Consider the following 27,701-nt stretch of genomic DNA (forward strand, 5'->3'; position numbering starts at 1 on the left):
CGAACTGGGATTCGATTTATTATTTCCGAATTTTCCGCTGGTCTGGTCTCGTGGGAGGCCTTGGCCGTGGCTAGTTACCACCCTGCCGACAAATTAAGTTCCGGTGCGATGTCGTGTAGAAACCGACTAGGGGGTATGACTACCATACTCCCAAACAGGTAAGCCCGCTACCATGATGTGGGGATTTGGCTGTATTAATTTTTGTAAAGGGAACGATGGGGCTGATATCTCGAATTTATGGTGTCGAATAAAAAAGAAAAATTTAAAAAAAAAATCTTAGACTGCATCATCACTTATCACCAGGTAAGATTGTAATCAAGGACTAACCTGTAGTAGAATTAAAAAAAAACCTTTCTTGTGTTTAATAATTCGGAATGTATAAATAACATAAATTATATTAATAACCACATAAAATGTTTAGTTATCAAAAGAGCAATCTGTGCTACAGGTTATTAAGTTATCGCTAGATTGCACGCGATTCTAATATTACCAGTAGCCTTACGAGATTTGCTCGCTCGCAATCGTTTTCGCATATCAAACTATTTATCGTCAAAGTAAAATGGACTTTATAACACTCGCTTTAGAATAGCGAATCCTGTACTTCTGATTTTTGTTTTACAAACGTTCTATCAAAAGCGCGAGCTAAAGTTTTGTAGACAAATTTGAGCTTTAATACACAACGTATAAGATTCCTATCACTCTGATAATTAAGTTACTCCATAATCGAAAACGACTCCTAGATTGCCAGCCTGCAAATCTTGTACTAAGGTAGGCTACAGCAGATATGTGGTACGATAAACGTGACGATCCATCGCTTCAAAAATTCTGTTCGTTCCGAATCAAACTTTATGACTTCTCAAACATCGTGCGTTTCGATGTGCAGAATTCATATTCGGTATCAGCCAATCAGCGTGGCAGTACAGTTGATTATCTGCGCAAAGCTACTCTCTCTACGCTGGGACACTCCAGCCAGCCGAGCTCACTCCAGAAGCCTAGCAGGCCGCCCAGGTCGCCACCTTCGAGAATATTATGGAGTACTCTCATGCTGGTTTCCTCACGACGTTTTCCTTCACAGTTGAAGCAAATGATATTTTAATCGCATAAAACGAACATAACTTGATTCGAACTCGGCCCCTTCAAAAGCGAAGTCGGATTCCTACCCACTGGGTTATCACCGCTTTTTATGTATGCTGGGATATAAAGAATTTCAATGATTCACTTCAAAAAGGATGTTTCATAAAAATCAACCTTGGGGTTTATTTTTTTGGTCACATTTTTATTAGCCCTTTCAGCGGGATGTAGGTCTTTGGAAGAGAAAGTTATTGGTTAATTAATGACACATAGTGGAAATATGCACGTAAGTTGTTGATGTTTTTATGGAGGTTGCTGATTCGATTCTTGCGTATGCCATCACTCCGCTCTCATCTCTCACAAGATAAAAAATTCTAAAGATTTAGTTTCTTGCCGGCTCTTCTCGGTCGAATCTGCCTTCCGAACCGGTAGAGTCACTACAAACAAACTGACTTGACGTTTCAAAAGTATAATATATATCATAAAGTAGGCCTTCTTGATATAAATGAATTTTTAATTTTAAGTTTTATGGTATTTAACATAATTGAATCACGACACAAAATTTGTTTGGTGTATGCAACACCAAACAATGTGTTCTCAAAACTTTATATCATTCTTTTTTTTAATTTCTTTTTTTCCCTTTTTTTTTTGGAAAGCCTCCAGTTTGAACTACCGCAGGATAAAGGGCTTCACACTAATTAAATGTATACTTTTTCTGATTAAATAAAGTTATTATTATTATTATATTTCAGCAAAAATCAAGAGTTAGTAAGTAGATTGCCTTTTTTGATCGATTTTATAGTTGAAATACTTGGAAACAGTATTGTCGATAGATGGCACTCTTTCTATTCCATAAAAATCGTAGTTTACATTCACTCGATCGAATAAGTAACCGTAGATAGAAAACCTCACACTAGGCAGTATTTGACATGTTAGTCAAATATGTAAATCAGCGTCATCCAACCACTGTATAACTACTTTATACTGCGGAGGGTGCGGTAAAGCGGTGAAGCGATGACAGACAGTGGTCAGAACTTCGGGGAAACCGAGTTCAATCCCCGGCTAGTACCTCTAACTTTCCAGAGTTTTTAATTCATAAGTACAATTTGACGGCCGTTCGCCGCTTTCCGAGACCAAAGCCGTGGGTTCGATTCCCACAACTGGAAAATATTTGTATGATGAACATAAATGTCTGGGTGTTTATATGTATATTATAAGTATTTATGTATATTATTTATAGTAATATCCCCCAGTCATCTTAGCACCCATAACACGTGCTACGCTTACTTTGGGTATAGATGGCGATGTGTGTATTGTCGTAATATATTTAGGTATTTATTTTATTTATTATATTTATATTTTGAGGAAGCTGAATGAACCATCCAAGAGAAACCTTTCAATCCTATAGCCACTACCTAAGTTCATATAAATGAAAGAGATAGATAACTGGACTTGTAGTTCTTGAGATAAGGGCTTTCAAACATACATACAGGCAATCTCGTTAGATTAACCGAATACTTTTCCGGGATAAAGGAGAACATTTTAATATTTCTGTGTCACATATTTCATCAAGATGAAATTGCTTGAGCTGGAAATACCTAGGTAAACAAGAAACAAACAAACGCACTTACATTTCTAATATTGATATTTTTATATATAGATGCCTAGTTTATAAAGTTTTTAAACCACGTCCAATATGCTTATACGTTAAATAAACCTAGGCATCGCATAAATCGAATGCCTATGTGTTAAGCGATGTCGATAGAGAAAAAACGTTTCACCAACTCTTAGGTGATAACTAGGTAATTGTGAACGGTTTATGTATGTCTAAGAATCTCGAGATTAGGCGTTTATTTATTAAGGCATTGCATTGCTAGTCGTGAATGAACACGGGCATTAAGTAACATTTTAAAGCAATGCCCAAGTTATCAATACCTATACAAAGCCGGGAGTTCATATTTAAAAATAAAGTACATTCGAAAAAAAAATTATTCGGAATTTATAAAAAATAACGAAAGCTACAAACGTTCAAACGCGCCTTGGTCTAAGGTGAAAACAATAATAAACTTAGCAGTGTATTATTTTTGTAATCACTATCTTATAGTGACGCTATTTTAAAGCAACTCATACCACGCACTTACCCTTTTTCATCGCTAAGGTAGGTTTTCCTTTATTTTATAGAGGGATTTTTTGTATTGTATTTATAAAAACAACTTTTTGAAATACGTATACCTACCTATTCTCAAAATATTTTTAATTGGTACTTGGTTGGTTATTAAAAAATAGGTACATAAAGTTTAATAAGTAAATTACTTATTTTATGGAACCTAGTCTAGATTTTTCAATCAATTTTTTTTCATTATTATTATTAAAATACTTATTCTATTACATTTATAATTTATATTTATAACATTATTAAACTTTATATTTCTGGATAGATATTAATTTTAAAATATTAAATTAATTAAATAAAAATAAACACTCACCAAAACTTTAGGAGCAGTTAAGGAAGTCGTTTATTTAGAAAACATTTTCTTCGAAGACCAGCGAAATTACCAAAATTGGAACACTGCACACACTTAACCAAAGAGTCGCAAATTAAAAATAAAATGTCAAAAGAGTTTAGTCGAGCTTCGAAAGTTCGAAATAAAATTAGTAAACACTCTTTTCGGCTTTTATTCCAACAGAATTTATAAGAAAAAAACGTTCTAATTCGTCCAGAAATTAAATAGTCGCGTTCGAAATTCAAAATTTATCACACCTTTTCTTATTTAAAAATAGAACACAATTTTTAAGAAACGTTCAAAAATTAAAAGTCGTATTCGAAATTAAAAGACCGTTTATCGTGTTTTCGCGCGCTCACGTCGTCGTGTCGGCGCGTATACAGCGTGCTCCTCGCTACACCACTGATGACTGACTTGTATAATACAGTGTACCTACTGGCAATGCGTTTGGCGTTCCAATTGGTATACCGCTATGCATATGTACGGATGTCGGTCGGAATACAATAGGTTTAAGAGTTAAGTTACGTTTTAGCAATTTCTGCTGACAAAACTGCTGCGGTAAGAAAATTTAATAGTCAGGTAAATTATTGTTTTTGTGGCACCTACTTGGAATGACACCTGATACTTTTGAAAACTTTATCAGATTTTACGCATTAAAACTCACGTTTAAAGGATGTTTCCAGAGCTTCCCATTAGCTGTTTAAGGGGTTTTAGTTTGATGAAAACCCATTGAGTCTCTAAGTTGATTTCTCACTCTCGTAAGTAATATCAGTATCATTAACTCTACATAAGAAAATCAAAGTCAAAATTCTAAGTCTTTTTTAACAGTAGGCCTTGCTGAGGGAAGGTCTCTGCTTCAGTTCCCGGCTGGACAAATATTTATAAGATATCTTAAATTTGCCGCTGGCTGCCACTTAGCGTCAAATAACATTATACCAGTCAAGTCTTAATAATTGTCAGCAAATATAGATCATGTCAAAAAAATTACGGATTCGTGTCAACATCAAAATTTACGGAATCTAATAAAGATAAGTCCTACACATTCAATATGCAACTAGGCATTTTTTTAGATAAATAAATCGTTTAGCTTAAATAATAAGTTATTAGTTAACAATTTATTCATATAAAGAACTCTCAAAGTAACGCATTTAGTTAACGGTACACCTCGGCTTATTCTTAAAACCGTAGATAAAAGCCGTTAAGTGTATTTTTAGATTAGTCCAAACAGACAGACTGCTTGACACGTTTTATATTTATACAGTGATAACGAAAACAAACCAATCACTTGAGGAAAGAACTTAACGAAACATAAAAGAATACTTATACCGGTTTTCACTTTACCATGGCATAGCCTAAATCGAATGCCTAATGATTTAGGTTTTGACTGTAGGAAAAAACGTTTCACCAACCCTTCCGTGATAACTATTGGTGCACGGTTGAGGTAGGCTTAGAAATCTCCTTAGTTATTTTGGCATTGCCACACAAGGCTGAAACAAAAACACGGGTACAGGACTAGACCCTGATCCCTTAAAAGGCACAAATCTAAATTAATTTTATTGCAATTCGTGACGTCAATCTTAAGTGGTACACAGGACATTCTTAAGCAGAACATTAACCGGTACATAAAAAAGCTATAATCTGCTCTAATAGCATTATGTTAATATTAAGGAACTTTTCGGCCAGTTCCGGAATGAAGTCTCAAGATAGAAAGAAAGAAAGAAAAATCGTCTTCATTGTAAACATATTTGTGTTAAATGTTACATTTGTGTCATAAATTTGTTAAAGAATTAAAAAAAAAATGTGTGACAAAGGAGTTGGCTCAGTAGTCAGAAGCATCCGGCTCCGCTTTCTTCTCTCACAAGATAGAAAAATGAACTTTAAAATGTAAAATGTAAATTGTTAATGTTGGAAAAGAGCAACTGCTGAGTTTCTTGCCGGCTTCTTCTCGGTAGAATCTGCCTTCCGAACCGGTGGTAGAGTCACTACACACAGACAGACTTGACGTTTCAAAAGTGCTTATATTAGGCCTACTTGAAATAAATGAATTTTGAATTTTTGAATTTTTTGAATCATAAAAAAGGACAACAACGTAGAATATATTATATAAACAAACGAAAATATTTTACATTAACACAAGCTTATTAACCCCTGAAGGACATCATGAAATACAAAATCATCAAAGAGGTAAATAATAAACAAACTTGAAAAATTATGAAACGATAGAATATCGGTAGAATCTGCCTTCTTGACTTGACGTTTCAAAAGTGCTTATAAACTAGGACAACTTGAATAATTGAATTTTGTTTTTTTCTAAATTATAACAGGCAAAGAATTGACGAATAACTTTAAGATTATTAAACCACTGACTTTAACAGACTAACAAAATGGAGGGTATTCCTAATTAAATGCTTTATTTTACATCTATCTTTATATATATAATTCTACTTTGCGTGTGTATGTCACTGAACTCCTCCAAAACGACTGGACCGATTTGAATGTTTTTTTTTGTATGCGGTGGCACCCTGGATGGTTTAGATTCACAAATCAGCCCGAAAGATTGCGCTTCAGTCGGTATCTAGGTTATGTATCTATACTGCAACTAAACGGTTGATTCAGGTACGAGTCTGATTTAAAAAAAAAAACCGTGTTTAATAGTCCATGTATCGAAGAAGGCTTTAAAGTATATACCATCAGGCTAACACTAATAGGAGCATAGCATCAAAGAAGAATGTATCAAAATCGGGGTTTTTTTCTTTGAAAAAGTTTCTCCCCTTTATAAGTTCTAAAGAAAGCCTGGGACAGCATATGTCTATCTTTTAAGGTATTCATTTACGCGGACGACGTCGCGAGGGACCTCTAGTTTATATATATAGTTACTAAGCCTATTTGCGTGCTTTTTTTTTCAGTCAATAGGGTAAGACAAACACATTCGAATTGGACCCGTTTTAATTATGTTACTTTGTTGAAGTAATGGACCCTAAAACTAAAAGAAAATTCAAAATTCACAACAGAGTAAAAAACATGTATTTAAAGTTATTTTATCACTTTCGGTAAGGTCATTGCAAAATAGCGAAAGTCGTTAGAGTCTATTTAAAGGCAGTAAGTAGGTACATACCAAATCTGAGTAAATAATTAAATAAATCGAAACTTTCCTTCTAATTCCGTAAAGACATAATTAAAGATTGCATAATTCTGATTTTTCTCAAATCCCGATTCCAACAAAATCATTCGTAATAAAATCCGGATTATCTGGACTTTTACAATTTTGATAGTACATTTTCAATCTTTTAATATTTTAAAGTTTAAATACATCATACACGTAGTTACGTGGGCAACAGATAGTTTAATGAATATATTAAACAACGAACTTTATTTTTTCAAAAACTATTATTCGTAATTCTGTACAAATATCGGTGCGGTCTGGTAGGTACGTAGTTCGATCTTCTTTGTAAATACACTCAAAATAACTATGAAATTTTTTGGTGTTTAGGTGAATTGAATAGTGTTGACGACTAAGTTAAATATAAAAAATATATAGTCACCTTCTATGAATGCATATATATTTATATATATAGACTATTAATGAGACAACCCCCTCTTAATCTCTTTATAATTATACTTACGTAGAATTCTCTGAAACGTACATATCATAATATAGACAGATAGGTAAGTCAAGGTCAGTTCTGTTTACCACTCGTAACCGCGGTTACATAATTTTTCTTCAGATAAGTACCTACAGATATCTTATTCATTATTGAAAAATTATCAAATGAACTAACCAGTTCGAATTTAATGGAAATAGTAATTAATTTTTTTGTTTAGTCTCAATTAGGCGAAAATGACAAAATCAAATCGTTAGCGTATTTTTAATAAAACAATAAGAATAAACTCTTTAGAAGGCTTACTAATGCCTATATTTATATCATCATATATTTTCAAAATTGCTTATATAGATATGTATCTACCTATCTAGATAATATAGTTACCATAATTATAATAGCAATGACCACGTTTTAAGACATTTTTTAATAATTATAAAAATAGTTAAATAGTTGATAGTTAAACGCCTATGATAATTTAGTGGCACGTAAGATAATAAATTCATAAAATAAGTTCTATTTTTAGATTAACCGATTTCTCACGCTGCTACTTTTCTCAGAGCGAAGTTAATTGAATCTTATATAAGTTGGTAGATAGGAGTTACGTTTTTTAATCACTCGTATCATTGGAACTAATCTTCATTTGAAACTTTCAAAATAAATAGAGAATATTTCAATACAAATAGATAAAAATAAACATCCTGTACTTGCAAGTGGGGTTTAGATTATTATGTTGCCTACCCTAACGTTTAGAAATTAGTGGCAAAGGAAAATAGCAGCATTACGTACGTACCTAAGTATTGGTAAATTTTGTGTTAAATAAAATAGTAATTTATCGTTGTAACTTTATAACTACTCTGAAATGTTTACATACTTTGCTACTATTCGATAACAGATGGCGCGTAAAGTACTAGTAAATCTATTCAGCGCAAGATGACGCTGTTATACAACTTCGTAGTGTCACACTAACGATTTTCCTTCCAGGAAATAATGTAGTAAGAACATAACATAAACAACAATAATTAACAGATAATTAAATTATGTTCAATATATTAATTTATTGTTTTGACTCATTATTTATGTGATTGCAATCTTAAATATGTATAATTAATGTATAATAACCCTAGGTAAGTAGGCCTAAGTATAATAAATCGATGTATTTATATAAATGCGTTCAATACTCGAGGCTATTCAAAGGCCTTGTAAAGGCTTGGCTACTGTAGGCAGGTAAAGTCAAAATGGCAGGTTCGAGAAGGTGGTGTGCCGTGTTCTGACGACTGCTGGCTACGACGTGTTCTGACGACTGCTGGCTACGATGAGACCTGCCATACATTGGTGGGTCAATACCTGACGGAAATATTGTGTATATTACGAGTACATCGCGTACGCACCAAATAGTTTCATTTAAACGGGCAGACACTTATGACTTACCTACCTACTCACCTATGAACATAATTTATGTTCATAGGTGAGGCAACCAGGTATTAATAGCCTGAGATTCTCAGAAAGGATTACAGAGTAACCTTTGAAGATTGAATACAGATAAAAAACAACAATGACATAGATAAAAAAACAATATTGTCAGGAGGTTTAACATTTAGAACGATTTTCGGGTTCCCATGGTCAGCTTGGTTGATTTATGTTTTTTAATGTTTTTGACGTTGGAGTTTCCTGCTTAAGTTTAAAATAAAAGTTGAAAGACTTGTCTAATATTACTTAAATATTAAGTTGTGTTATATAATAATATTAAGATATTATTTTCACCAAAGTTTACAACTTTAATGAATTATAAAGCTTCATTAGCACGAAATACTATAAACAGTTAGCTTCATTTGCTGTGTTGGAAAGGACGACTTCTATATTTTTTTTTCGTTCGCTGTCCCTAACACAGTTTTCTTGTAACCGCTACTATATGTACTCGTATTTTACCATTGATTTAATATGTTACTGACCAGTGGCGTGCACTTCATACATGCACAAGAGCATTGCCTGCCCTAAAATTGATATATAACTCGTGTAGGATCAGGATTTTTGCCGTTTTATGCTATTTTCTTGCTGTATGCATACCCTGGTAAGAAGAACAGCGCACACCACTGTTACAAAGTCTGTATTTTTGTACTTGGTAGGTAAGAAAGGTAAGTTTACGATTGCTATTAAAATCAATAATATTCTCGAGTGCAGAGCTCAAGTCACGCGAAACATCGCGTGTCGACTTTCTATATACCTGCCTACATAAGTATAAACATTATTAGGGTTCCGTACCCGAACGGTGATGACGGGATTCCATTACTTAGCATGCTTTTTTACAAAACCCGTTGAAACCGTTTGTTTTCCTGAAATAAAAATCATAAGTCATTCTTCCTCTTTTTCAACTTACTCCTAACCAAAGTCAAGTTCATTGGTTTCTTAGTTAGGGCGTTAATGAAAGACACACAAACAAATTTTCGAATCTTTAATATAAGTAAGGATTGCAAGTGCATAGATAAAAAATAACACATAATGTTGCTATTACACACTACCTAATTGTTTAATTCCTACATTAATTAGCAGCCCGTCTGCCCGTCTTTTTTTTCTTGACTACAATCAGTCGGCCGACTAAATAAATAAATAAGCAAAGTCAATACACACATCGCCATCTAGCCCCAAAGTAAGCGTTGCTTGTGTAACTAATATGAATGATGAATATTTTTATGAATAATATACATAAATACTTATGATATACAGATAACCACCACGCCAATCGGCCGTGAAAACTATATCTCATGCACAGTAGTTCTATAGGAAGAGAGTTGAAATTATCATAAATATTGAAGTTCTATTGCCGAATGAGATATAATGAGATTCAATTCAATTCAATTCTTGTTTATGGCTTTTGTCTGTGCCAAATGGGCACATGGTACTTCACCAATGTCTTGTAGATGGAGAAGGCACGAAGGAGATTGATCGGAGAAACTAATGAAAAGTTAATTTTGAATATGTACCAAGAAATTGTTGGGATTAGCTAGTTAGTTCTTAACCTAAGGCAGCACATAGCACATATTTTTTATACATTGTACTTTAATTTTATTACTTACTATACTATTTTAGGACTGAAAACAAACATTAACAAACATTTAACACTCAAAGAACGGAGGACTTTGGGAGGAAGAACGTCATAGCGGGGATAGGTAAGTTTGGGAATATAAAATGAAAAAGTTGAAAATTATCATAAGCCTTGTTTAAGAATTCATGGGAATTGCAGCAGTAGCGGTGGATTTCCGGCGGCTAAATGATAACGATGGTACAAGAAACGATTTTTTTCTTCATCATATCGACACATTAACGGCCCGGGCACTGGTCTCCTCCCACAATGAGAAGGGGCTAAGGCCGTAGTCCACCACGCTTGCCCAGTGCGGATTGGTGGACTCAACACACCTTTGAGAACATTATGTAGAACTCTCCGGCATGCAGGTGTAATCACGATGTTTGCCTTCACCGTTGAAGCAAATGATATTTTAATTACTTAAAACGCACATAACTTAAAAAGTTAGAGTGGCGTGGTGGGATTCGAAATCGTTCCCGCGAAAGAAAAGTCGAGTTCCTACCAACTGCGCTATCACCGCTTCTCGATCTTAATAACATGTTGTGTTTAATACTGCACCATAGTACGGAACCTTTTGTGTGCAAATCCAACTCGCGCTTAGCCGGTTTTTTATTACAACTTCCACTGTTGTAAGTAAATCATTGAAACACTTGTGGGGTAAGTGGGTATTGTGGAAAGTGCAATGTTGGGAGACCCACTAAACTAAGTGAAAAGTAGGGAGTCACTGGACTAAGGAACTGACATGATCGTTTGATAACCCCTCTGGCGCAGTTGTGAGTTTTATGGTCCCATAAGTGGGAGGTCTCGGGTTCGCTTGCCGGCATTTCTGAAATTTCTCTGGTCTGGTCTGAGGCTGTGGCCACAGAATATAGAACCCTTATTAAGCCATTATTGTATGCACTTCACACTTGCGGAATTTTGCTAGCTCACAAACTTATTCCCATTTTATTGTAAACGTTTAGAACGTTCCAATCTTAAAATAATTACTGTCAACTGCCAAATGGTATAAAGTGAGGCTGTTCGACAAACACTACTAAAGTGGAGTGGTTTATGGAATGCTTGCATTTTAGTCGTGTACACGGTTTCTGAATGTTCTTAATTCTGTGGCTATGGCGAACAAAAATGTGGCGCCACCACACCACATACCACTAGAAGAAAGTATAGCCGAGGGCTAACATGTAGTGAAAAAAAAACTTACTGTACCGTTGATGAGCTTCTTCGTTACAAACTTGCTTGAAAGCACACCAACTTCCATCTCTCAAAAAACAGAATATTGATTGTAACATTTTTAAATGATGTTTAAAAAAGAACTGCTGAGTTTCTGGACATTCAGGGACGTCTATTGGTGGAAATGTTGAAGCAGATTATTTATACTAGCGGTCGCCTGTTGGTCGAAATTCCGGTTTAAGTTATAAGTTTGAACTTTATAGTTCATTGTTCTAAGTTTGAAAACTTTTAAGGTTCTTTTTTCAAAGATTATAGCTAGATATACTAGCAACACCCACGGCTTCGTACGCGGTTTTTTTGTCTTCGATGAATCCTGCGGTAACCGTACATTTTCCCGGAATAAAAAGCAGCCTACGTGGTAATCAAGAATACAATCTATCTCCATTCCAAAAATCAGACAAATTGGATCATTAGTGTTTGCGTGAAAGAGTTACAAACATCCATCTATCCATCCAACCATACAAACTCTCGCGTTGATAATATTAGTAGGTAGGATAATCACATATTTCTCAAAGGCTATTGTTAACTTGTCTTATGTCACTACACTATGTGAAATAGAGTACTTATATATACCTATGTGTGTCAAATACATGGTAGTGTGTGTAATGAAATTTTTTATTGATTTAATCACCGGATTTAATTTTGTATTTTTAATTGCATTGCATTGCAATTGCATAATTAAAAAAAATGCATCCGATATATAATTCAATTATTATAATTATATCGATATGCATAGAGGAGTGCATCCTCTGTATAAATAGTATAAATTACAAGTGTGGGAAGTATACTACTCCGTCGGACCAATTTTTGTAGAAAAAGGTACTAAATATTTGTTACACGTATTAATATATAGATTATTATTGATCATCAATTAGCATTATTTTATTTATTTTATTTATTAGGTTTACTTACAAACACTTACACTAATACAACCGTTATTAAAATTTAACTATTCTATTTAAGTGTAATGTTTTCTTAAAAGTAAACACAGCATATGAAAATATACAATAACACCATAACATGAAAACAAAAGGTATCGTGAATGAGAATATAATAACAACATATCTCTCACACTAAAAAATAAAACAAGGTACAGTAAATAAGGGTCAATTGGTCCATGATAAAAATATCTTATCTCTGAACTTATACAACGAGTCAGAGTAAATATCAACTTCAGTGCTAATGTGGTTTAGGGTCTTACATAATCTTGGAACAGGGGAATTGGCACCAAGAACAGTTCTACGCAACAATCGCAAACAATTCTGTTCTTAATTGTAATTAATAAAGTTTCATAATTACGTAAAGTCACAATCATATTTGCAGCCAACTATTGTTACTTAGTGAATACTTACGTAATTACAAAATTAATTGTGCACAATGGAAATATTCCATAAACTATTGCTGGCTTATTAGAACAATTGCGCTGATGATGATGACAATGATAAATCATCAATTATTATTTATAATATGATTCCTAAGGTAATTTTGGACCTACCAATGCATAAGTTTAAAGAACATGTTAACACACATTTATTACAGCGAGTTTACTATACAATTGATGAATTTCTAATGACAAGGTTGCTTGGAAGCATCCGGCTCCGCTTTCATCTCTCACAAGATAGAAAAATGAATGTTAAAATGTAAATTGTTGATGTTGGAAAAGAGCAACTGCTGAGTTTCTTGCCGGCTTCTTCTCGGTAGAATCTGCCTTCCGAACCGGTGGTAGAGTCACTACAAACAGACAGACTTGACGTCAAAAGTGCTTATATTAGGCCTTCTTGAAATAAATGAATTTTGTTTTTTTTTTGAATTTATTGATGTGTCGCAATAACAGCCTTATATCATCATTTTCGGCATGTTGCAGGACGTGCACCTTGAATTGTTGCTCTGTTTATAGTCGATGGTTTTCCACTTACATGTCCACCTGCTAAAGGACGGGAACATGGAATAGTGCTTTAGAAAGTGGACATTAAGGTAAGGGGATGTAACCGGGGGATATAATTTTTGTCTCCTGCCCGTGCTAGCCCTGCTGACAGGGGATATGATTAACGTGTCCACCTGCTAAAGCACGGGAACATGGAATAGAATAAGTTTAACCCTGTTTATTATTACACATATATATATTACTAGCTGTTGCCCGCGACTTCGTCTGCGTTTCGTTTTGTTTTAAGAAAGACATGTGGCATTCAATTTAGGTGTAGTTCTACTGAAATTTTTAAGTTGTGTATTCTTATATAAGAAGAGTAAGGAAGTAATTATTTAAATCGGTTATCATTTGACGGCGTTATGTCGCCCGCTCTCCCAAAAGAACTGAGCTTAATTTTCGGTATTTATAAGCATCCTATATTACTTCTAATACCTTCAGGAATCGTAGTGCTTTAGAAAGTGGACATTTTAATTATATCCCCTGTATGGGGATATAACCGGGGGATATAATTTTTGCCTCCTGCCCGTTCTAGGCCTGCTAAAAACGCTAATAGTTGTTGAGTATACCACTGCCATAGTTTTTACTGAAAGAAATCAGATGCAGCCCTAACATCACATGCAAAATTTAAATTATGGGACTCCTGTAACTTTATTAGGTACGCGTCGCGTAGCCTAGGTGATATGCACGTGTCGGTCTTTTAACTTCAATAGGGTTGTCAAAAGTAAACACTTGAATTAATTTGTATGAAAAAATAAATATACTTCTTTTGATTTAATATTTTTACAAGGTGGTTCCTTAAGAAATACACTTATGCACTCTTCAACAGTATTTCCGAAATTCCGTTACACGTTATATAAGTCAAAGTCAAAGTCAAATATTTTTTTATTCAAATAGGCACAAAGATGGCACTTTTGATGCGTACATTACATGTAAAATATGAGATAGGAGTGAGTTGATGGCGATAACTAAAACTGAAGCTACGAGGGTTCCAAACGCGCCCCGGTCTAAGAGGAAGCCCACAACAAACTTAGCCGGTAATTATTTTTTTGTTATCACCATCTCACATTGTCTTTCAAAACTATTAAAGAAGCAACCTGGTTAGAGCAATAATTTACACCCAAGCATTTTCATCGTTGACGTAGTCCTTAATACTATAATAGGAAAACAAGTTATAACGTAACTTGTCTATGGTTCTTGCCACAACGTGGTATTTTGAGTTTGTATTATCATATGTTTTATATTTCGCCTCTTGCGTCTAGAAAAGTGCCCAGTAAGCTAACACAAATAGTAACATATCAAATCTATGTTCGAGAGTCTCACCAGATTTTCCCCCTTAACCAAAAATAAAATTTATAAGTTGACAGGCATCGAAACGAATCTAGTAAACGGCAACAAAGCGCATCCTGTCATAATATTACAGTCACAATACTGCCGTCACGCTTCAGCACACATCTATAGCGACCACAGTCCGTATACAAACTCTGTGATATCATGTGTAAATTAATATTAGGGTCTGTGGTAAAGTACTTTAAACTTGAGAGCACAGAATTATGATCATACAGAAACCGTGTACGACTAATATTGAAGCATCAAAACCACTCCACTTTAGAACGGTTTCTCGAACAAACGGTTAGTGCATACCATTTAGCAGATGACAGTAATTATTTTACCTCTAATGTTCTAAGTGTTCACCATAAAATGTTCCTAATTCAATGTCAGTCAGCTTTATTAAATTGATTCGCAATTTTAGGAATTTGATAATCATTCGTTGTTAACTAGCTTCTGCCCGCGACTTTCTATGCGTGGACTTCAGAATCGGGTCTAAAGCTTCGCAAGTTAACAATTTTTAATCTTACCTCGGGAACTATTTGAGAGATCGGTAGAAAGTACATGGCCTTTTCCATAGCATAGGTGACATGCATACCAAAACAAAAGCTGACTGCCTGCGGATTAGCTCGTAAACAAATGACGGCCGAGTGGCGCAGTGGGCATCGACCCTGCTTTCTGAGTCCAAGGCCGTGGGTTCGATTCCCACAACTGGAAAATGTTTGTGTGATGAACATGAATGTTTTTCAGTGTATGGGTGTTTATCTGTATATTATAAGTATTTATGTGTATTATATTGATAAAAAAATTATTCATCAGCTAACTTGGTACCCATAACACAAGCTACGCTTAATTTGGGGCTAGATGGCGATGTGTGTATTGTCGTAGTAGTATATATTATTATTAATTTTAAATTTTCCCTCGGGAAGTACTGAAGAGTCGGGATAAAAGGTAGCCTATGTTCTTTTCTATGTCAAAAGCTGCATGCATGCCAAATTTCATCCAAATCTGTTCAGCGGTTTTTGCGTGATTGAGTAACAAACATCCACACTTTTACATTTAAAATAAGTATAAAGTAGGAAGTAGGATAGTAGGATGATAAACCATATATTTGGATATGGGTTTAATCATCATCGTCATCACATTCACCATTTATTCACCACTACAGAGCACGGGTCTCAATGAGAAGGGGTTAAGGCTGTAGTCCACCACGCTGGCCCAGAGCGGATTGGTGGACTCCACACAACTTTGAGAACATTATGTAGAACTCTCAGGCATGTAGGTTTCCTCATCATGATTCCCTTCACCGTTGAAGCAAGTGATATTTTTATAACTTAAAACGCACATAACTTAGAAAAGTTAGAGATGAGTGAAGTCGAGTTCCTATCCAAGTCGCTATAACCGCTCATGGGTTTAATATTACTCCTTAACCCCAAACAGATTGGCCCGCTATCACCTTAAACTGCATCATCATTACTTCAAAATGCTAACCTTTAGAGTAATAAAAAAGCACATGAAGGCCATTACAAGTTATAAAAAAACGTTTCACCAAGTCTTAGGTGATAACTTTTGGTGAACCGTAGTTATATGCCTAGGAATCTCCTTAGGTTGGGCGTTACTTATTAAAGCATTGTCCGGTTCTTCGTTAATGAAAACGGGTATAATAATGAAATAATTAAGGATACTAAATTATAAAAATACATAACATAAAAACGGAAGCGTGTAAAGAAACCTTAAGAACTCAATAGGTTAAGGTTTTATAACCACATTTTTCTTTTTAATTCAACCAATAGTATCTCATATAACTTTACAGTATAAGGTATATTTTACAATAACTATAAGTTCATAGTACCTCCAATGTAATAAATACAATATGATATGCATATCAAAAGTATCTTATTCTCTTGTAATAAGATCTAGTTTTCAGTAATTCGTACGCAAAGTTTGAAGGCTTTGTAGGAAATAACTTGGATGGTTATGCTGGGAATTCCTTTGTGACTAAATATAATAGAGTTACCAGCTACTCATATTGAAATGTTAAAGCTTTCAAGGAACTGAGTTATTTTAGGAATCTAGAACCAGCGTACCTCTACCTCTCTATGGAATTTTGTAAAGCGGTTGATGACCTTAATCCTTTGTTATAGAGGCTTTCTAAATAGTTCACTGACTCTTCAAGATGCTGCATTCCTAGTACCTAAAATAAGTTGTAATATATTTAAAAACCAAAAACCGTGGCAACGAAGGTATTTTTCTTACTCTATCCATCAACATTATCATTTTAGGAGAGGGAATATACAGCTTAGTCCCGACACGCTGTTTAAATACGGGTTGGCGGGTTTACGTTAGATCGATGGCTTAACATGCTGTCCAAGATATGGTGTACATAATACCAATTACTTACGGAACTCCAAAGTATTGATTATTACTTGACAGTAAAATTGTTGGCCAGAAGGCACAGGTATCGACAGCGCTCAGCCATATTGGATGACTGACCTAACTCTTAAGGACAAAAAGTTACAGCCTTTTTTTTTGCATTGCCGTTGGTCTCTCTACTAGGTAACATATATTGCTGAGACCATTGGTAAGAAACAATATCCAAAACTAGGAAGTAAAGATAATAAATGAGTGCTAGTAGGTAAAAAATAAAAAAGACTGTGCGAGTATGATTTGGATTTTTGAAGTTTTGAAAAACGAGACGTACCGTAAAATCTGGACAATTGCATGTGTCATTAGTTATTGGATGGAAATATTGCTGTGGTAGAGTGATAAATTAAAATAATTGTAAGCAAATAGATTTCCGACCTTCCTGACTCATTTGTAGTGTTATTTATTGTATATTCTGCATTTAATACTATATTAGGGCAATAAAGTATGAAATCTAGAAGAGGTATTTTAACGTCACAATATGTAAACATCTTTGATTTAATATATTTATTTATTTAAAAAAAAATCCTACGCTTGGTGAAAATATATTTACTTTAGTATATATAAAGGAATTCTGAGCTAACAAACATGAAAAAAAAAACAACAAATGAATTAAGAACCTTCTCCTTTTTTGGAAATTGGTTTTATAAAAAGTCGCTCCCGCTGTTTATATGTTAAACTGCTAGTTTAACATATAAATTCTAAAGTCATACAAAAACGGAACCTGTAGTATTTGAACCAAAATCTCAACTTTGTGGCTTAATTGGCCCTTAAAACCCTTTGGCAATTAAGCCACACAATTGACTTTGCCAGATTTTTAAGAATGAGATATGTTTAGGCTGTATTCCATCACGCTGGCCAAGTGTGGATTATTACAATTCCCAAATCTTTTAGAACATCGAAGGAAACTTTCAGGCATGCAGCTTTTCTCATAATTTTTTCTTTACCGTTAGAGCAAGTAATACTTAGTTGCGTAGGATTACATAGCTTCGAGAAGTGCGTCTCGATATCGATCTTAGTCCTGCCGTAAGAGAAGCCTGCCTAATCACTAGACTTACACCCTCTTATATACCCATGCATACCTACTGTTATAACTTATAACAGATAACGTAACATTGTACGCGTTTATATTAATAAAATACATTATTTAATGGGCAATTACTCGCACTCTTGGTGACAAAACATTAATAACTTCGTATCGTTTAAATTTAGCTTCCAGTGAACAAATGATTTTATTATTAGAAGCAACAATATATAACAAGAATTGAGTTTCTACATTACAGTAAGTCTTAGTAAAGGATTTTCTCAATCGCAACCGAGGAGTCGTTTTCGAGTATCGAAATACTTGAACATCGAGGTAAAATGGAACTAATTCACATCCAAAATTCAAAATGTATTATATCAAGTAGGCCTAATATAAGCACTTTTGAAACGTCAAGTCTGTCTGTTTCTAGTGACTCTACTATTGGTCGTTAAGGCCGATTCTAACGAGAAGAAGCCGACAAGAAACTCAGCAATTGCTCTTTTTGAACATCAACTAATGTAAAATGTATTTTACATTTTAACATTAATTTTTCTATCTTATGAGTAGAGAAAGTAGAGCCGGATTCTTCCAAGCAGTTCTGTCATTAATTGAAAGCTCAAATTTGCCTACAAATCTTCAGCTCGAGCTTTTGACAAAACGTCGTTTGTTAAATAAAAATCAGAAGTAATGAATTTGTAACACAAAAAAAGTTAAGTTTGGTCCATTTGACTTTGCGAAACAGAGTTTGATGTGCGGAATCGACTCCTCGATTGCGAGCAAGCAAATCTTGTGCTGAGGCTACAATTGAACTTGGCCGGACAGAAATAAGTTACGAGTGGCCCAATCGTTTTTAGGAATACAATGGTAACTGCGCATTTACTAAGAGTCCATTTCTTCAAGACTGCCGTCCACATTCAAGCAATCGGTGACAGCGACGTGGCATGGCATACCACGGCATATGGGGGCCTGAGCTATTGGTTACCAGTTACTCTATATCATGTAGCAGGGCTAGCACAGGTAGAAGATAAAATTACATCCCCAGATTATATCCCCTTAATTAACGTTTTTACCTGCACGGGAATATGGAATAGTTGAAGCTTACCCCATTTATTATTACACATATACCTATTATTTGCATATAATTTCCACTTGTGCGCCAGTGCTCTGAGAGTCAATAAATCGGTGGGAGAAGATCATTTTTTATTTTTTTCGCCGGGGAGATAATTGTCTCCTCCCCATGCTAGCCGCGCAGTAGGGCTTGCACAGACAGGAGATAAAAATTATGTCTCCCGATTATATCCCCTGACAGGGGATATAATCGGTCCACGGTCCAAAAATTACCGTGTCCACCTGCTAAAGCACGGGAACATGGAATAGGAGAAGTTTACCTCAGTTTATTGTTACACATATATTATTTGGATACTATTTTCACTTGTACGCCAGTGCTCTGAGAGTTGTTATTGCTGTGGGAGAAGATCAATTTGCATCCTTTCCCCGGGAAGATAATTGTCTGCTGCCCATGCAAGTGTACTTTATAATCTGCAATATAAATAGAGCTACAGTATTCTTACACAATGTTCACAAAATATGCTGATTACTAATTCGAGTGTTTTCAGTACCAGATGCATCACACATCCAGGCCATCTCGTCAATGGTGGGTGCGGCTGCTACCAGTGCCGAGCAGGCCAAGAGGCGTGAATATGAAAACTTGATAGCAGTTTAATTTTTGTGCCTTTTGAAGCAGAGACTTTGGCACCGTGGGGTCCGGTGGCACGAGCTCTTTTTAAAGAATTATCGAATAGGGTTATCGAGTCTACCGGTGATCCTAGAGCGGGCAGTTACCTTGGTCAACGATTGAGTTTGGCCATCAAAAGGGGCAATGCTGCCAGCATCTTAGGAACTGTGCCTCGCTGCGGTGGTTTCGAAGACGTTTTAGATTTTATTTAGTTTTACATATTTTTATTTTGGTTAGGTTTATTTAATCAAAGGATGAAATAAACCCCCGTTGTGATTAGATGAGATTTATGTTGAGTTTTATACGTACTCCACGGCCATATGTTGCTTCACAGTGAATGGATGTCCCCTATCTTTAGCAGAGGCCATGTTTTTTAAATGCTTATAAGATTTAGTGTGCAGGTAGCTACTTACCTAATCGTGTAAACACATTTCTTAACCTTGAATACGCACTCGTTTTCTCAAAGCCAACAAAACCACGAAAACCGTAACAACTTATAAGCTATGCCATTTTCAAATCTCTTGCCGACATCATAAAGTCCATTTTACGTCTGTAAGGTGTTTAAACCAAATAGATTTAATCGGAAATTTAAAATTACTGGGTTTAAATATAAATATAATAATTGATAAAAGTTAGGCTTTTGTGACTCGCTCTGTGGCGACCTACCTACCTACATACCGCGCACTCCATTTTAGAAACATACACACAATATGATCTCTATAGTGTGTGACCACTCTACAGTTTGATTTTTTAAACGGGAATATCGAATAGGTACAATAAGCAAAAGAGAAAATCAACCTAAAGTGTCTAGGAGAACATGTTAAAGGTGTTCTTATATTAACTTTTATTTTACATACGTCAGACATCATCCAGAGCATAGGTATTAACCCCAAGCTGCGAGCAAAATCATCCTCTCTTATAGGGAGAGAGAGGATTAGGGACTTAGACAATACTTAGACTTAGATTAGGGAGTTAATATTTTTAAAAGGACAATGTGAGATGGTGATAACAAAAAAAATAACTACAGGCTAAGTTTGTTGTACCTTCTTCTTAGACCAGGGCGCGTTTGGAACCCTCGTAGCTTTAGTTCTAATTTGACGAATTTATTTATCGCCATCAACTCACATCCTATGTCATATTTTACATGTAATGAACGCATCAAAAGTGCCATATTTCTTAAAGAAATATTTGACTTTGAGACCCCAGCATATTGATAACCTCATTCTGAGAACATCTTCTCCCATATGAACTAAGACCCGAGCGTATTGATATCCTCATTCTGAGAACAAACATCCTCTCTATAGGGAGAGAGATGGTTAAGACCTAAGATCCGACAATATTAATGGACCCATGCTGAGCACGGGCATCCGCTCTCATAGGGAGAGTAGGGTTAAGAACTTAGACACGAGGTCATGAGCATATTTATAAATCCAAGCTGAGCAAACCCACAGTCAATATTACTGACAATCCAATCCAAAGCGTAAACAGGGCGGGCAGCTTTTGCGATATAAAGATCTCATATGGACCCATCACTGTGAGTTAAACAAAAAAGTATCGGAGTTTGAAGTTAAAAGGCGCGCAGAGCAAGATGCTATTCGTAATGAGATAAAGGCCAGACCAAAGTCGTGGTCGGATACGGCCAGGAGTAAAAAAAAAATATATAAATATGAAAGGTATTTTTTCCCAGTACTTCAACTCAATATACCCAGCACAGGGTAAATATTTTTGTCAATATAACACGCAATTCCTTTGATTTTCCCATGATGAGCATTAAATAGGGTAACGAAACCCGGGTCCTTACCTAAAAGACCACAGTCGTCCCCTCTGTGTCAGAGAGACGGGCGAGCATAATGATTATGTGCTATCATTATAAAACTTCAAATATCAGGAACTCGTGCAATAGTACAGCCAAATGAAGTCCTTATTGTTTACTACGTAGTAGTTAAAATCGGTCAATATGAAAAATATATCGAGAACTAAAATATTATAACGCATAGCGTTATAGTCCACTATATCAAAATATAATAATAGTACAGTAGTGCCAATATTATAATTATAATCGCTTTCTGCCAACTGCCAAGATAACATACGAATACAGTCCTTAAATTCCAGTACTCAAGATTGAAAATCAAAACACATATGAGAAGCGAAGAGCCAGATTTTATCTAACAGGTTTAGATATTTATATGATACATCATACACTTACAGCTATATCAAGCGTAGAAGTTGAAGACATGTCGATTGTGAACACCCCCTCCCCGCTAGGGGCGGGAACCACTTTCGATCTCTTCGGCATCTTGAAACAGCTGACAACCCTATACGTACGCACCATTTCACCAAAACACTTTTTCACAAAAGTGCACTACACTTGAACGTAAATACACTTTTAACAGATTTCCAGGTTTAAAAACAACGTAAATAGACGGCAATTTTCATATAGTTTATACCTAGTTATAGTTTGACTACCTATCGTATAAAATGACTCTAATATGCATTTACTAATGTATATCTACTCAGTTCACAACACTTCTTAATTCTTCTTCTTCATTAAAACACTCGTAATTTTGGCTATCGATTGATATAATGGATTCCAGGTAAGTATAGGTACCAACACAATTAAATAGAGACTATTCCACTAAAACACTTTGGTATCGACACTTCTAATGGAATTCCACATTAAAAACCACTTATGAAAAGATTAACAAGCACTTTTCATTCAAGTTATTGCTTTAATATGTATCGCACGTTTTTATCATAACCGATAAGTGTATTCCGACAAAAAGAGTGAAACAAACTTTCATATTTACACTTCAAATGAATCTCAACATATGCAATTTAGTAAAAACATTATAAAAACACTTTTAATTGATGATATTGCGTCAAATACCGCACGTTCAAATGATTATGGTATTGTAACAAAGCAAGCGTGCGCACGCGCATACCATCGTCGCGGAATGACAGGCTGACAGGTTTGGGTCATTATGCCACGGTTAGTGCGAAACGTGGTTTCGCGGAGGGTGACTCACCTCAGGTAGACCGTACAGCCTCCTAGATAGAGATAGCTGTAGGGCGATTGTGTATGGTTGGTAATGAATCGTTTATCTATACTGTACAAGGCTTGCTCGAAAAGTACTACTACTGCTTTAATGGTTACAGCGACCATACACTTCCTATAAAGAGTACCAATTATTCTCTACATGTATGAATTATTATAATGTCAAATACATTTCAATAGATATTAATTTAAGAGTAACCTAAAATAGCGGAGCTAGCGCAGTGGGGAGGAACTCTCCTTTACTTTCGGTGGGGCCTAGTTTGAATCCCAGCACGCACTTACTTTGCTAAGTTATGTGTGTCTTAAGTTATTAAAATATCACTAGCTTCAACAGTGAAACCCCAAAGCAAACTTGTGTTATGGGTACTAAGATGGCCGGTGAATATTTTTTTGAATATTATACATAAATAATTATAGCATACAGACAATCACCCAGACACTATGCTCATAACACAAACATTTTCCAGTTGTGGGAAACAACCAATGGCTACCTAATTTTACTCACTTGACCTTTGACTTTTAGAATCGGACATGTCACTGCCATACACTAGTCACAATATTTCCCTAAGTTACTGAACTAATTCCAAACCCACCGCCTTGGACTCAGAAAGCAGGGTAACCGAACCACTGCGCCATTCAGCCGAAATGATTCATAATCATCACTTCAATCGATTAATTAAGTACTATTTCGTATGGAATTCTCAAATCCACGGTCCTGGGCCGCTTGTTTCAGGAGCAGACGTAGGTGGTGGGGCGTAAGGGCCAGTACTCAGCCTCCCCAATCGTCAACCTCCCCTCCCAGTGGTGCACCCCACCGACATACAAACGAGGGTCTAACGACCGAACCATGGCGGTATAACCATTCAAAATCAGCTATTCCAAAATCCATTGGCCGGTAACGGGCAGCAGCTTTATCGGTGCGATAGGACCAGCACTGCGATCACCGACCCGCATCCCAAGCGTGGTGATTATTGGAAAAACTTTATGGGAACAACAAATGATTTCAGAACACAGTCATTGGGTGATAAATTTAAAGATGTTAAGATAATGACAGTTTTCAGCCAATACATATTTGAAAATGTAATGTATGTTCACAAAAATATATCTAAATTTAAGAGAAAATGTGACTGCAATAATTTGAACATTAGAAGCAAAAGTAAACTTGCAGTGCAAAATACTAGACTTAATAAGTAATTCATTTAAAGGAAATTGTATACAATTTTACAATAAACTACCAGTTGATATCTTGGAGAGGTCTCTGAAAAAGTTCAGTTTGTATTAAACGTAAGCATATAGAAAAGTCATATTATATTTATTTATTTTATTTATTAAACTCTTTATTTGTATACCACAACATTTAAAATGTAACAAAAACAGAAACATCGAAAGAAGTAGTAATACAAAAGGCGGCCTTATCGCTTAATAGCGATCTCTGCCAGGCAACCTTAGAATTAGGAAAAAAAAAAGAAGAGGAGAATAGACTGCTGGTGGTACAAATATTAAAATACATACATGCAAATAACTACATGCCAATACATAAACTAGTGTGCACAAATAGATAAAAAGTAAATAATATAATAAATAAATAAATATAAAAATAAACTAATATATATAATAACAACACTTACATAATTAAATACTTTAACATACAATAAATGAGTAAGTACATATATACATACTATTAAAAGTCGTTAACAATATAATGGGCCTTAACTGCTCTTTTAAATATCGCCAGTGATTTGGATCGTCGTATGCTCAATGGAAGCGCATTCCACAATTCCACAGCTCGTACGCTAAACGAACGCTTATAAAATTTTGTCTTATGATAAGGCATACACAGCGTCAGCGCACGGCACGATCTTACACCAGATTGCTCACCAAGAAAAGTGAACTTCTCTTTTAAATACGAGGGAGTATTTAGATGAAATAACACACAGTACAGAAGAGAAAGTACATGCATATCCCGGCGACGACGAATAGGAAGCCACTTGAGTTTTTGTCGAAATACGGAAACATGGTCATATTTGCGAAGGCCAAATATGAACCGAATAGCCAGATTTTGAAGACGCTCAAGTTTATTAAGCTGATCCTCGGTCAGATTAAGAAAGCTTGCATCCGCATAATCGAGAATAGATAGAAAAAGAGAATGTGCTAGCATAACTTTGGTCGGAATTGGAAGAAATGATTGCAGCCTTCGCAACGAGCTCATCGCCACAAACACTTTCTGACTCAGCTCTTTGACATGCACTGTCCATGACAATTCCCGGTCGAGGTATACACCAAGATCTTTCACAGAGTCACAAAAAGGAATAGCGATGCCATTATAAATAACAGAAGGAATGCTCAGCCAATCAACCCTCGCGATCATTCCTGAGCTACCAATAACGATAGCTTTTGATTTTGCAGGATTGACCTTTAGCCCATATTGCCTGCTCCACTCAGAAATTGCAGCCATATCATTATTTATAGCTGCAATAGCAGAACCAAGATTTTGAAGGGTAGATGAGCGATATATTTGGATATCATCTGCATACATGTGATAGAGAGAAGAGATGTTTTGAGTAATAGAGTTAATGAAAATAGAAAAAAGTAAAGGAGATAACACGCCACCCTGAGGTACCCCAGCCGCTACATCACACCAAGACGAAAAGGACTCGTCAATCTGAATGCGCTGTCGACGGCCATTGAGGTAACTCCGAAACCAGTCTATTACTGATGGAGATATGTTAATAGAGCGTAAAAGACTAAGCAAGATGTCAAAGTCAACTGTATTAAAGGCATTGCTAAAGTCAAGCAGAATAAGAATTGTTAGCTGCTTGTTATCCATCGCCCATCGAATATCATCAGTTACTTTAGCAAGAGCAGTAGCCGTACTATGACCAGGACGAAAGCCAGATTGCAAAGAACTGAGAAGGTTATTCTTATTAAGAAAGAGACTAAGTTGTTGAGATACGAGTTTTTCAAGAACTTTTGAGAGAAATGGTAATATAGAAATGGGGCGAAAATCAGAAAACGATGAAGGGTTGTTTTTTTTAGGTAGAGGAATAATCTGAGCAAACTTCCATTCTTCAGGGAATTTGCTACAGAGAATGGAAGAGTTTAAGATATGGGTTAGAATAGGGGAAACAACGTCAAGAATTGGAATGATCATATTACGGGTAATGCTATCTACACCAACAGCATTCGATGCAATGGATATTATGCTCTTCTTAACATCACATTCAGTAAAAGACTCGAAGGTAAATGGTAAAAAGTTAGGAGTTGAGTGGGAAGAAAGAATACTAAGAGTACGTTCTTTATCGGAACTATTAATTGTATCAGAAGTAGAAAAATGTTTATTTAGGAGTTCGATATCAACGTTAATAGAAGATCTATGAGATGATTTACCAACTCCAAGAGACTCAAGAAACTTCCAGGTTTTAGCAGTGTCACCACTTTCAACAGACTTATGAATATGGCGTCGTTGAGCATCCCTACACAATGTATTACAGCGATTCCGTGCTTTATGATATTTTTCCCGGTTAGCGTCAGTATTATTTGTTTTGTATTTATATTTCGCCGCAATCTTTTTGTCCATTAAAATTTTTATCTCTTCTGATAACCAAGGCGCCGGTAGATGTTTCAGCTTGATTGGTCTTAACGGAGCATGCGTATCGTAGAGTTGCGTTATCAGGGAATTAAATATCTCAATTTTGCGGTCAACTGAGTCAACAGCAGCGATAGCCGCCCAGTCCAGATGACTAGCATCATCACACAAGCGACGGCTGTCAATTCCTCCAAAGTTACGCCGCAGAAGTACCCTCGATTTTGCTTCAAGTGGACGTATTTTATATGAAAGATAAATCAAATCATGATAAGAAAATGCATCGGCAGGACACTGGCCATGCTTAAAGACGAAATCCGGAGAAGATACCATAATAAGGTCAAGAAGAGAATAGTATTAAGGACTACGTCAACGATAAAAATGCTTGGGTGTAAATTATTGCTCTAAGCAGGTTGCTTCTTTAATAGTTTTAAAAGACAATTTGAGATGGTGATAACAAAAAAAAATAACAACTGGCTAAGTTTGTTGTGGGCTTCTTTAGGGCGCGTTTGAAACCTTCGTAGCTTTAGTTTTAAGCTGACGTATTTAGTTATCGCCATCAACTCACTCCTATGTCATATTTTATATACGCATCCAAAGTGCCATCTATGTGCCTATTTGAATAAAGAAATATTTGACTTTGACTTTGACTTTGATTATCGCACCCTTATTAACTAACACTCAAACTAATCGATGACAATGCGGGTGTTATATTGACTAACTAACCAATTAATATGTCTTAGTAGTTCAAGGAGGGCCGGAAATTCGATTGATCCCCTATTAATGAAAGGTTTATTAGAGACAAGTGGTTGATTAAAGTTGTACTTTTATTTATGCAATCTTATATACATATTATTATTATTTGCATAATTAAATAGGCTTTATTGACGTCGCATTGTCATCTGATGATATTCTATATGGGGCCAAGCATTGAATTAAAAACATACAGAATGCTCATTAAGTTATTGTATGCAGTGCATTGTGTCAAAATACATTAAACGCCGCGCACAGGTCTCACTTTACACCCATGGAATGTTGCTGGCTCCCAAACTTTTTCACATTTTATGATGAACGCTTAGAACATAAGACGTAAAATAAACCTGCTAAATGGTAAAAGTGTCTAACCGTCTGTTCGAGAAACCAT

At 35.5% G+C, this 27,701-nt stretch overlaps 1 protein-coding gene across 2 annotated transcripts in view; it reads right to left on the minus strand.

Annotated features, from left to right (window-relative positions):
• LOC120633273 (phospholipid phosphatase 2-like) overlaps nucleotides 1-22,860 on the minus strand; it is a 117,039-nt gene extending 94,179 nt beyond the window's left edge. The window contains exon 1 of one of the 2 annotated variants that reach the window (XM_039903451.1): nucleotides 22,126-22,860. In XM_039903451.1, the coding sequence (XP_039759385.1) occupies nucleotides 22,126-22,251 (126 nt within the window). In that variant the 5' untranslated portion in view covers nucleotides 22,252-22,860. Of the gene's footprint in view, nucleotides 1-3,557; nucleotides 3,795-22,125 lie in introns of those variants that run through there. The other variant, XM_039903452.1, reaches the window with a different exon arrangement.
• Nucleotides 22,861-27,701: the final 4,841 nt, after the last annotated feature.

This window comes from Pararge aegeria, chromosome 21, assembly GCF_905163445.1.
Source record: "Pararge aegeria chromosome 21, ilParAegt1.1, whole genome shotgun sequence".
In the NCBI taxonomy this organism is placed as follows: domain Eukaryota; kingdom Metazoa; phylum Arthropoda; class Insecta; order Lepidoptera; family Nymphalidae; genus Pararge; species Pararge aegeria.